The 12,407-nt window shown below is 43.9% G+C and overlaps 2 protein-coding genes across 3 annotated transcripts in view; one reads left to right on the forward strand and one right to left on the reverse strand.

Moving 5' to 3' along the window:
• Positions 1-12,407, reverse strand: part of LOC131289731 (lissencephaly-1 homolog) — a 34,137-nt gene that overhangs the window by 6,691 nt on the left and 15,039 nt on the right. Inside the window, exons 1-2 of one of the 2 annotated variants that reach the window (XM_058319037.1) lie at positions 8,039-8,098; positions 7,313-7,732 (exon numbers count right to left, since the gene is read on the reverse strand). In XM_058319037.1, coding sequence (XP_058175020.1) covers positions 7,313-7,350 — 38 coding nt within the window. In that variant the 5' untranslated portion in view covers positions 7,351-7,732; positions 8,039-8,098. Of the gene's footprint in view, positions 1-7,312; positions 7,733-8,038; positions 8,099-12,407 lie in introns of those variants that run through there. The other variant, XM_058319036.1, reaches the window with a different exon arrangement.
• On the forward strand, positions 1,165-3,968 carry LOC131288859 (elongation of very long chain fatty acids protein AAEL008004-like). The gene is made up of 6 exons (XM_058318039.1): positions 1,165-1,306; positions 2,772-2,962; positions 3,036-3,116; positions 3,194-3,356; positions 3,478-3,614; positions 3,705-3,968. Exons 1-6 carry the CDS (start codon positions 1,165-1,167, stop codon positions 3,966-3,968), a joined length of 978 nt encoding a protein of 325 aa, XP_058174022.1.

The following is a 12,407-nucleotide window of genomic DNA, read 5'->3' on the forward strand; positions in this document are numbered from 1 at the left end:
GGTTTAAGCTACTAGAGTTCTAACTAAAAGAAGTAAGTGCATCGCTTCAGTGGTACTACGATGGTAGGCTTCCTTTCCGACGAAGCCATTTAACCCAAGGGCACCTTTATGTGTTCGGATTTAAATCCGTCGTCCATACCGTCCTCCTCTCCTTGGTGCCGCATTTGGCCAAGGAACCGTTTGTTGACGATTCGTCTCTATGGCAAATATGCTACCGAACAGCATCGTCATCTTCTCGCTCGCATGAATAAATGTTTGAGTGGGGAAGGATTTACACGGGGGTTAAAACTTCCTTCCACTAGCAAGGGTCTTGCATACAGAAGAGACAAATAAAAAACAAGGCGAAAGGAGGGGATTTTTCCGCGGAGGATATCAAACGATCGACCGTTCGTCAGATCAACAACGCAACGGTATGAGAGGAGTGGGAAAACGCTCACACACCTCACACCGCATTGTGGGGTCCTGTACAAGAGCGCTTTAGAAGATGGAGTAGAGAGGGGGAGGAGGAAAAGAACGGCGACGCTGTCGCGAAGGGGGGAAGTAGCTGTTTCCTCTGTGTTCCTTACCACCAAAAGCGACCGCGTTCGCAACTTTACGGATTCGCGCGAGCGACCCCCTGCTGCGAGAGGGGTGGGAATTAACACCACTCTTGGTGCGGTTGGTTTTTCGCGACACTGAAGCGGATCCGTTCGGAAAATGCTGTCCTGCGACGCATTCTACGCTACAGGTCAGTTCAGTTCGGGTGGTGACTTCGTTCGGTTCAAGAAGTGACTTACGGTAAAGCTGAAAGGGAGGTCTCAACCCAACCTAAGTTTATCAATTCTTCAAGCTGCTTCTTTGCAAAAGATTTTAGTATCCATGAGAAACATCTCTTTTTAGGATAATTTACCTCGAATTGTGACGGAATTGCACTGTACGTGTTTCACGGTGTCGCGAATTATGTGAACGTGTGAGAACTTAGAAGGTAGTGGTTCACCGAACAAGAACTGAATGGCGATGACCCAGATCTGGTGCGGTTGACAAGACATAGTGCGTTTGCCATTTTTAACTGTGTCAGAAGGTCGTTGGCAGAAAACTCCATCTAGACCATCTAGTGAATTTGCAGCTGAACACAAGTGATACACAAAAACAAGCAAGTGAAATTTGCCCAACAAGTTCCTAAGGATGGATTTAAAGGACAATTTTACCGATTTCACACTTGCATCAAATTATGTGATGCAGCTGGCGATCGATGAATACCAAACCGATCGCAACTGGACACGACTGCTCGACCGATACTGGAATCTTGTGGAGGAGTTAATCGGAGGTAAGAAAAACTGTACAAAGAAGGTAAGCTTTTCGCTTACGTTGTCTGCCGCACCAGACAACGGATTTCCAAGGTGGTGGTTTAGTGAACACAAGATATGTTGCCGTTCGGTAATTGCCCCGACTAAACAACTAGGAGGAGGCACTATAAGCTATAATAATACCCATATTGCCCTTCGGCATCGGCAACCGGAACGCTAATCGTCCTCCTCAGGGCCCGGTAGTACATTCGGACACGAGGAGACGGTTTTCCAAGTTCAAGTATTACATTAAACGACTGCTGTTAAGAGTGGCCTTTGAAATTTTGGTCAACCTCGAGCTTGACCCTATTAAAATCGTCACTCTGAAAGAAAAGATTTATGTCATTTGAGGAGGCATAACTTAACAACCTCTTTCACGATCTCTTGAGTAATAGCGGCAAGAAAAAAAGAGAACACCAAAGTGGCAACGATTTATCATGGTGCATGATTGCGAAATGTTGTCAGGTCGATCAACTCGGACACCTTTTTGGAGGGAACAACACCGGATCACGATGTTCTGTTTCAAGACCGAATTACAAGCGTAGTGATCGTGACAACATCTAGTGAATTTGCTTGTTTGTCTCACTACACTTGACTTCATAGGGTTCATCATGTAGCAACGAAGCACCGTTGTTGAATTCAGTTCCAACATCTGCTTTTCCATCTAGTCAACAAATACTCTGCGGCCCTACAGGCCAAGGTTTTCGTGAAACCAAACCCTTTGGCAACGACTAAAGGAATGCTCATAATTTACATTCTCATTCCGCAATACAATTTCATGTGTTCAACGGGTTTAGTATTGGCCTCTGAAATACTACTGAGGTCCCTATACATACATGCTTCTCTTATCGCCGCGCAGAATCGTTTAATAACACCAATTGGAAGCATTCTTAAAAGCATTTGAGAAATGTAGGACATTAACGGTTCATTCGGCAACGAAAAGACGATGGATCTATTATCAAAAACAAACCATCGGTCAACCATCATATGGTCTGAGAAAAAACAACCAATGCCAATGCATGCCTTTCTAAGTCTCCGCTCCGGTCTACTTTAGATCCTTGAACAGGCCTATTCGAGCTTCTGTGGGGGCTTGCAGAATTTTAAATTAGGTGCCAACCCTGGGCTGACCTGGACATTGAAAACATACAAAAACATAACTCAATCAAAAAACTTGAGTTATTCTACTACTCGAACAACCGAACGAACGGTGTGTCGTCGTTGTGATTTCGCAACGGTATATTCAACCGAAACTGTATATTAATTTGGGTTGGCCGCCCGCAGAACCAGCGGTCGCATCTGGCCGAAAGGTGACTAGAATCTCGTTTTTGCTGGCGGGGTAGGAAAAAGTTTATGACGGCAATGACCATGGGAGGTTTTATTTTGGCTTGCTTTAAGACGAAATTATTCAAAAATATTTTTTCCTACGTTTTTCCACTCTGCCGCTAGATCCGAGGGCGAAGCATCTCCCATTCATGGACAATCCGCTGCCAACGCTTGGGATGATACTGACCTATCTCGTCTGGGTGCTTATCATCGGTCCGACGTACATGCGTGACCGGAAACCGATGCAGCTGACCAACACCCTCTTCTACTACAACCTTTTCCAGGTCGTCCTCAGTGGGTATATGTTTTACGAGGTAAATACTGGCAAAAAATATGATTCCCAACGATCATTGGATGTAAACCTACTAAGCTTATCCTTCATTCCAGCACCTAATGGCGGGATGGGCCCGAGGATACAGCTTAACATGCCAACCAGTTGACTACAGTGACGATCATCTTTCCAGAAGGGTAGGAACCTAAACCCACCATACGGTAGCCTCGGGCGATAAACTTATTTCTTATTGTTCGTTTTCTATTCCTGACAGATGTTTAACTTGTGCTACATCTACTACCTTTCCAAGCTATCCGAGTTTGCGGACACCATCTTCTTCGTTTTGCGTAAGAAAAAGTCACAAATTTCCTACTTACATCTATACCACCATTCGCTCACCCCGATCGAAGCCTGGATCCTCACCAAGTTCCTGGCAGGTATGTACGCAATACCATCAGTGATACCAGTATCGAGTTAAAGGGCATCCAGAGTTGGTGCTGATGTTGGAAATCTATTTGCATACTCTACTCGAAAACTATGTTTCATTTCTGTTTGCAGGTGGTAATGCGACGCTACCCAACATAATCAACAACCTTGTCCACACACTTATGTACTTCTACTACATGCTCTCCGCGATGGGACCACGCTATCAGAAGTATCTGTGGTGGAAGAAATATATGACCGAGATTCAGATAGTAAGTTTAGTAAAGAAAGCACTCTCAAACTGAATTAACAATGATTATGACTTATATTCCTACTCGTCTATGTCTTCCCACTTTCATTAGGCTCAGTTTGTTATCTGCATCGGGCACGCTATCAACGCCTTGTTGACGGACTGTGCCTTCCCGAAATTCATCACATTGCTGCTGCTGGGAAACGCGAGCATTTTCTTCGTTCTGTTCATGAACTTCTACCTGGAGAACTACCGGAAGCAAACAGACGTAAAAACAGAGCCGGAGTCAACAGCAAAGATACAGGAGATGGCCGTTGCTAGCACATTCCATGAGCAACAGCAGGAGGTGACAGCGCTTCTAAATAAGGAACACTGACTTTCTCTATTCGATAGACTGAATGAGGATTTAAATAAGAAATAATAGTGTAAATAATCTGTACAGCATTTGTGATAAGCGCTATTTTAGGGATGGTGTTACCAAATTTATACAACTTCATAGCTTCCATCATTTTGTCTATCCCAAAAACAAAACTTAATAAAGAAAACAAGCATGTTATTTAAGTTAATTCGGTTGGGATATAACGTTCCACAAAAACATACCGACCAACTTTCAACTATATAACAAACTGTTTTAAGTGATTTTAAAATAAAGGATATCAAATGACTCTTCCCATTGGTCGAAATAATATTGTAAATTGCATAACTATCCGGAATTATTTTTGTATTGCATCTAATAATGTCAGAAATATTAGCATATGATCATTTCAATATTAGAAAAAATAGAAACCTAACATCAGTATTAGAAAATCCATTCGTAAAATTCAAAATGAATCAACGGCAACAATAGTAACGCTTTGTAACGCATAGCGTGCAGTGCTTCGTCGCTCTACTAGATGGCGCTAGCATCATTGCCTAGCCTGCTGTTTCAGTTGATGGTGTTTCGTTGGTTACTCCAACCTACGCGTTTATTTCGCGAAACGGTCGTTATTAGCAGATCAAGTGGTGATCGCGCATGATCAATGTCACGTTGCGTATACAAACCATAAAAAGATATTCCACGCACACAGGGGTAGCTGTATTTACATCATCTTTCAGTGGGGTTTTGTTGCTTCTATTTACACACCATCGACTGCGGTTTGTTCGGCGAGAAATCAGCTGAAGGCACAAAGAAAAAAAAAATGAAACCATCGCGATGTCGCTTAACGATGCACAACGACGATGTTAGTACCAGTGGGGTGGTGGTGGGCCGCTTTTAAAGATCGTACGGCAGGTTGTGAGCATTCCTTAGCTCATTTCATTCATTCGCAAAAAGGTGAGCCAAGGTCTATGTTATCTACAATTTATACCCATTGAGCTGTATTTTTTGCGATTCGTTTTGTTTGTAAGTAAAAAAGACAAACATGCGCAGATGCAAATCCACCGTTATACGGACAAACTTCCCGTAATTGCTAACAGGCACGGTTTCTCCTCAGCCAAAACATACAAATTTGCAAAAATGTTACTGTCGCCTAACTTCCAGCAACCAATAAAACTTCCTCAACAAGTCTCGACACTAAACTTCGAGCCGTCTGCAACAAGTTGACAAAACATTTACTGCTGTTAATGGCGCACCTTACGGGGGAAACCTGAGAATTAGTCACGAAAGTGTCTTCTCGTGCGGTGAACGGACGCGGGCAAAAGATATGATTGCCAAAAATGCCACTCAACGCCAGCGGCATCCTTCGTATCTTCCGTCGCGTTTTCTATCACTAACCATCATGGTGAACAGTTTTCATGTGTATTTTATGCACACAAGGTTTAGCTTTCAAACCAAGCAGCATTACCTGTGGTCAATGTAAAGCTAAGTGTTAGGGAAGTTTATCCATAACAATGAACCACTTTTCCTAAAACTTGGTAGGGAAGCAAATGTCAGGAGGAAGCACTACAAGTGGTGACAAAGATGCTGCGCTACCAATTATCACCATCGTCACCAATCTCACACGATCCAATCACCAACGATCAAGGGCCCGTTTCTTCCGACCGGATGACACTTTTCTCTCCTCCCGAAAAGACCGCGGGAGGTGTTGTTTCATTTTCCAAGCACTTCTTCCCACCTATTTTCAAGCCTCGTCAAGCCATATGCCGTCGCTGGGCCATCCCCGTATTGGGACTTTTATCCATCGAATCGATTTTATTTGTCCGTAGCTTCTTCCTCTGGTTCATCACCGACTTTCCACCATGATCATCGCCGTCGCCGCCGCCGTCAGGTCGATGGTCGAGTGTGTAGCTAAAAGTAAGAAGGAAAAAAAGTAATGTCCCAATACGCACGCTACTTTCGTGCATCGAGAGAGCCCAGGCACACTCTCAGCATTCCAACATTTCGTAACACGCAATAGGCAGTCGCCTTCCGAAACGAAGCAACCATAAAAAGTCGCTTCCTCCTTCGGCCACCCCCTTCTGTCCTCCCCGCGCCGCAAGGCACACTCGCGAAGTGTCACACTTTTCTATTCGAACGCGATATATAGCTGGACGGTGCGAGTGAGTCTCGGCGGGCCAAGGGATTACCGGATGTGCCGCTTCTGTGCTGCACCGCCGTTCGATCGTCGCATCGATCGAGTCTCCACCGGGGGCCAACGTGAAATAGTGATGTGCGAGTGTTTTAATCCGGACTTTGGGAAGCGCGCAACAACAAGTTGTCCAACGCCCCGCGCTTGGACCCGGTGGAAATCCACACGTGTATTTTTAACACTCTCTATCTTCACATAAATTACTTTTCCACCTCCAACTCTCTGCCGTCCTCCCCGCTTGCGGCGCCCCGTACCCCGCTGCGGACGGTAATGGAAGAAAACTAATGGTGTGAAAAGCGACCGTTAATCGATCGATTCGTGCTTAACATGATCCGAACAATTCCTCCGCTTGGTAGTTACACATGGTAAAACGATTCGGTTGATACATTCGTTTAAATTAGGATGATGTAACTTCAAGTGGTTTCAAAACGATAATCGAAACCATAAAACTTTCCCTTAGCATTTACCATATCTCTGAAGCCACGATGACTGATAATATCAAAAGTCAAACTTCCGGTGATAAAAGTTGTATAAATAGCCATAAAATCTAGTAATGGAAGCCTAAAACCACATTTTTGAATGCATCTATGCAATAATCCTGTTATATTGCTAATAAAAATAGTGAGTCCAAAATGAATTCTGTAAAAAACAGAGTAATCACGCACTTCCTAAGCCAAACAGCAAAGGATAGGAAATGTTGGATTATTCTTAAGCAATCCATAAATTAATGCACTAATGTCCCGCGCCGGTCCAGGAGACTTTGCTTCGAGCCGTCGATGGTGTGGACTAAAATGTAGGTGAAAGTGAAACGTAAATATAAATAACTCCCACATCAATCGCCCCCAAAGCGTATGACCGACTGGCCTCCGATTGCTTTTATGGCACAATTTTGTTCCCCACGCGTGCACGCTCTTCCATGTTGCCGACGCAACCATTAAAAGGTTCGCCCTTCTCGCTGCGCCAAAGTTCTAACGCCGTAACGGAGGAATATCATTTTTTGAGGACAGCAGAACTAATATTAGCCACGGCTCTACGCAGACGAAAGCGGAAGGAAACCTACTTTCCGTTTGGGTTGGTTAACGATGACGGATGATGGCGTTGGTGCGTTTCTAGGCTAGTTGTTTTCCAGGCAAGTTCCTAAGAATCTATTTTGAAGCGATCAACTTATACTTACAGCTCCTCGCGCTGCCGTTGTGACAACACCATTTTCATGTTTTGATTTGCTGATGAATATTGAAGATAGACGTCTCGCGGTTCTACGCTGTCCTCTCGCTCCTGCCGAGGTCGTATCGTTTCCGGGAGGTCTGCTTCCGTCACGGATAGATCCGTCGTGGCGAGCTGAATGAAAACAGCAGACAACAACCGGACCAAGGGAGGCAGGTTAAAATAGGATCCCTAGGCAGAGAAAACCTTATTCCACTTTCACTCCTACCCTCTTACGACGATGAAGGCTCCTTTCTTTTCGATTTATAAATTATTATTCTCTTCTCGTTCACTATATTTTCTTTTCGATAACCACTTTCACTGTTTCGTATGAGCTGCTTTCGTATTCACTCTCGCATATGCAAACTACTTTACGTTCGCTAAATACTAACTGTAACAATGATTAAAACCCTTTTAAGTTAGTTTCGTCGTTGAATGATGTCGTCGGTCGGTAAGAAGTAAACACGAATGAACGGTTTCTATATCAGATGAAGACGTTTCAATTGTGGTGCTTCACTTTCTGCCTTCGATTGATTGCCGTCAACTACACCCCGCTTATCCAAAGCGGACAGAGCTCTTCCAGGCAAGTAGTACTTCCCTCGCTCGCAGCACCGAAGGGCAATGAAGAGGCAACACACAAAAAGGCAGCAGCAGCCGGATCTGGTTTTCACCCGTAGAACAAAGGTACTGCTACTACCGTTTGGATGAATCTGATCCACCGTACTACGATACCGCCGCTGTCGATCCGCTTGTGGTTACGCTACGCAGAGCAAACATCTAAAATGAAATGGAAGAAGATGGAAATACAAAAGCGGTTAGTATCATTTTATAAAGTAAAATCCACCGAAGACGCTTGCTCGAAAAATGCACCGCGGTGAATAAAGAAACCTTATAAAGAGGAAATGAGAATTGGGACAATCATACCATTTATTTACAGCTGTGTGGCCCTCCTTGAGTTGGTATACGAAATACAACAACCAAAAATGCCAGCAACAACGTGACATTCACGAACAAAGAGACAAGAAAGTTTCAGGGATGATATCTGAACACGTCGATGACTTAACTAACCGTAAATTAGGGAAGCAACATTGTACAAATAATATGTTGTAATAGTTTGTTTTTAACAAAACAAGTTATTATTAGAAACTGACACGTGCTTGGTGTTTGCTTTATTTAACGACGTACTTTTGCTTGATGAGAAGAAAAAGATAAGAGTCATATTTCATTTTTAAAAATATCTCTTTGTTCAACCACTATCTCATCTCCTACCACAAAAAGTAACAAACTATAAAACGGGAACAATTAGTTACTGTCGCTCAAGAATTGTTGTTTTTAAAATAGAATTCAACCAATTTATGTTAAAAGGTTTAAAGGCTAAACCAGTAAGAAAAGGACATCAATCAAAATTAAACGTCATGAAATTGACCGCACAATGGCATGTTTAATTTTTCTCCCAAGCTAAATCAATCCAACCTCTCGTGACCACACGTTTTGCTGCACGATAGGTAACATTCGGTAGTTGAATAAATTAAAACCCACAACAAAGGAAATAACCTTAAGAAATGGGCGGTTTAAGGAACCATTGTATGGCGGAACCAGAAGCCGACGTCCGCACAAAGAATTATTTATTCGAACGACGTCTAATCACGGTGCTCGATCGATACCGCACCATACATCTCGGTATCGTGCAGTTGGCTTCTTTCGGAATCAATTTAGCTCAAAGCATGAGCATCAGGATCACATTTACATACCTATGCAGCGTATGTTCCTCTTTTCTAAGCGCATTAGCAAAACACTGCATAATGACAAGGCACCGACAAGGCGTGAGCGACACAAATGGGCTTCCAATTATAGCCGCTGCAGGTTTTGTCAACAATCGGTAATTTATCAGCGTCCTGATCTCGGTTTGAGGAAGCTGATGACGTGTATATACTTGCATCTCGCTTCGGGGTCTACTATCACGGTGTAATCCTCCTCTGTCGGATGGAGGAACATATTGTCCTCCCAAACACAAAACGCAAGCGGGAGAAATTGGAATGATGGTGATGGAAAACTCATTTTATTTTCATCCTGCCGGAGGTGGTTGCTTTTTTTGTTCCGCCGTTTTTCCTTATGCTATTTTCAGCGAACGTCCACGTCACTCTCTCTCTCGGTCTATATCGAGCATGGGTCAGGGCAGTCGGCGCGCATGCTCCAGCTAAATAATGATGCACACAACTGCAGCGACTGCATCTACGGACGGCTACCCCGTGGGTGTTTTGGCTGTCGATAAAATGAGCATTTGAATACGACCCCTTAACGGGTCACGACAGCTGCAGAACATGGGTTGAAAAGATATTTAGATCATTATGGAATTGTCTTTCAATCCCTTTCCTTCTATTAGTCTTTGCTACCGAAATCTAGTGAGCTTCGGTTTGTTTTCCTGGCCTACTCTGTTCATCAAACGAATCAAACGAATCGAACACTAGTATTACATCATCCAAGACAACTTCATCACAAACGAGTCGAGGCCTCTTTTCATGATTTGGTTCAATAGGTTTACGTCCACTGTCTATCAAGACCAGCAACGGCGGGGAACAGTTTTTACCCACCCCTATACCAGCATTCGATGCCAAGCAGGGCGGTCTCTTTTCGTGACCGAGTTCGTCTGCAACTTCTGGGTGAGTCAAGAGATAGGTCAACGCCACTTTTCGCTTCAGCTATCAAACACGAAGAGACACAAAAAGGTACAGAAGTACAATCAAAGGGGTTTGCTGCTCGTGGCACGTTTTTCCGAGTGGATGCAGCAGCAGCACGAGATGCCAATAGTGTTTTGGCAACATTCCGCATACCTTTTCCGATGATAAACGAAACGTTGCACAACGTTGGTTTCAATGCATTTCATCACGAATTTATCGCAATGGAGTAGTTCCCAAAAGTAGAGTAGAGTAAGTATAGCAGTGTAAAACATTTCTCAAGAGAACCAAACATTCCAAACCAAGCATGAACAACAGTCGAAGGTTGGTGATGATATCTTCATCATAATTACTTGCACCTCAAGGACACTTGGGGAGTTCTCTTTCATTTTTAAATACCAGAGTTCCTATTCCATCTGGGTGGCTACAAGTTATTTTACTTTCACTTCAAAAGGAACAGACAAAAACCAACCGGCAACCCTTCGAAAATTACAACAAAGAATAAACAACCCGATGATGTTACTGCTTTCGTCTTCCCTCGCTTTCAGCAGCTTCTTCCTTGGTAGCGACTCCTGTCTAGACCGGAAGAGAAGTTCGTGAGCTGGCGCAGTTTTCCAAACAAATTCCGTGAGTTCCACCCATTCAAAGTAGGTGGTTCCGGTCGTGCATCCAACGCCACGCCTCGTCGAGACCGAGAGGTTGGCGATCAAAAAAGTAATGGATCACCTATATCGCGCGCCGGCAGGTTAATGAAAAAGAGCACTGGAAAAAAGAGATCACCTCCGCAGCTCCGAAAATAAAAATCCCTCCCCCGCGTCTTGCTTCCACCAAAAAGTCGAGGGGATCAAATCTAATGTCGGATAGAAGCAATAGTCTTTTGCCGTTTGTCTGCTGGGTCGAGAGTACCACCACCAGTACTCCTTCCGGTTCATTCATCTACCAGCGCTTTCTCACGACCTGGACGGGAAAATTAATATTAATTGAGTCACGATCCCGAACCGACTCGCGGTAGTCACGTGATTGCTACCTTCGAGAAGTGGATGGGGTGTGTGTGTGTGTAAGCCAACCCGAAAGAGCATTCAGTAGCATTCCGTTGGTGAATTGCAGATCGGAGGAAGTTTCGTGGCATAATGTAGGTGTTACCTCCAATCTGTCAGCCATTTGTCAAAACACGGTGGGTGTGACACGTTCGGTGTGAACGAAAGGTGACTTAAAGTTTAATCAACATCGATCGAGCGAGGTGCATTTGCGCTGGGATCAGAACCAAAAAGTCGACCTGAAAAAAAACATACAATCAAAACGTTTAACGGTCAAACGACGAATGAGTTGAAGTTTACCCAATTATTTTCCCATTTTGTGAATTGTTTACCCTAGTTTTTCCTCAATGCAGCATACACATCATGGTAGTACCGAACCACTTCCCACGAATGTAATGACAAAACTTTCTCTGTGGTCAAATTGTTCAAGCAAAAGTACCACCGAAAATCCCGAAACCCGGAATCCGAAGACTAATCGAACCACCAATGCGAAATGATTGTTTTCGCCCTGCTCCATTTCTAATGCATCTCGCCCGGGGGGCCGTTTAATGAAACATTCCAACCATTTGAAGCCAACGCTTTTTGTCATTAACCGACCTTAGTCCGGCCTGCAAGCAAATTGGGTTTCTTATGAGCTAACCCCCACTATCCCCGAGTGATTACCGACTCGTTTTTACGCGGGAAAAACCGTTCCAACGATGCAAAAGCCATCCGAAGGAGTAATGATTCAACGGGAAAAAAAGGCCAATGAAAAATTATTTTCTTTTTCCAACCGTTTTTTTTTTGCTTCCATATTCCAAAGGACAATAATTATTAAGGAACAGCCTAAAGGGTCGGCTTGATCCCGTCATTACACCTTTTACCACCTTTTAGCAACAAAAAAAAAGAACTGTTCGATGATAAATGTGGCAGTGATAAAACCTGTCCTCTCTTTTTTTAAAGAGAGTAAAACTTGAGGTATTTTCATCCGCACACTTCTGACACCTTATTTTTATGAAGGAAAAACAAACATCAATTGTAGAGACCGATGAAAGTCTAGCATTCTTGTTCATCGTTCGATTTCATAGCGAAACCTTGCAGTAACAAATCGAATAAAACAGCGTATTGTGGCGGAAATTCCTTCTGTTTTTTTTAAAGCCCTTCCGATTGGCCGGACATGGCTGATATATTATTAACAACGGCGGAATGCAGCAAGCATTTTGCGGCGAAGGAATGATTTTGCACGGCGACAAAACAGAAACCGGCTTCCCTCCCCCTAAGGGACGAACGGAAGTTGTCGGAATGCTTTGCAAATCGATCGCAATCGATGCGGGGCTGGCTGGCTGCCTGCCAGTCACAATGACCCCCGGCGCTG

This window comes from Anopheles ziemanni, chromosome 3 (genome assembly GCF_943734765.1).
Source record: "Anopheles ziemanni chromosome 3, idAnoZiCoDA_A2_x.2, whole genome shotgun sequence".
Classification (NCBI taxonomy): Eukaryota; Metazoa; Arthropoda; class Insecta; order Diptera; family Culicidae; genus Anopheles; species Anopheles ziemanni.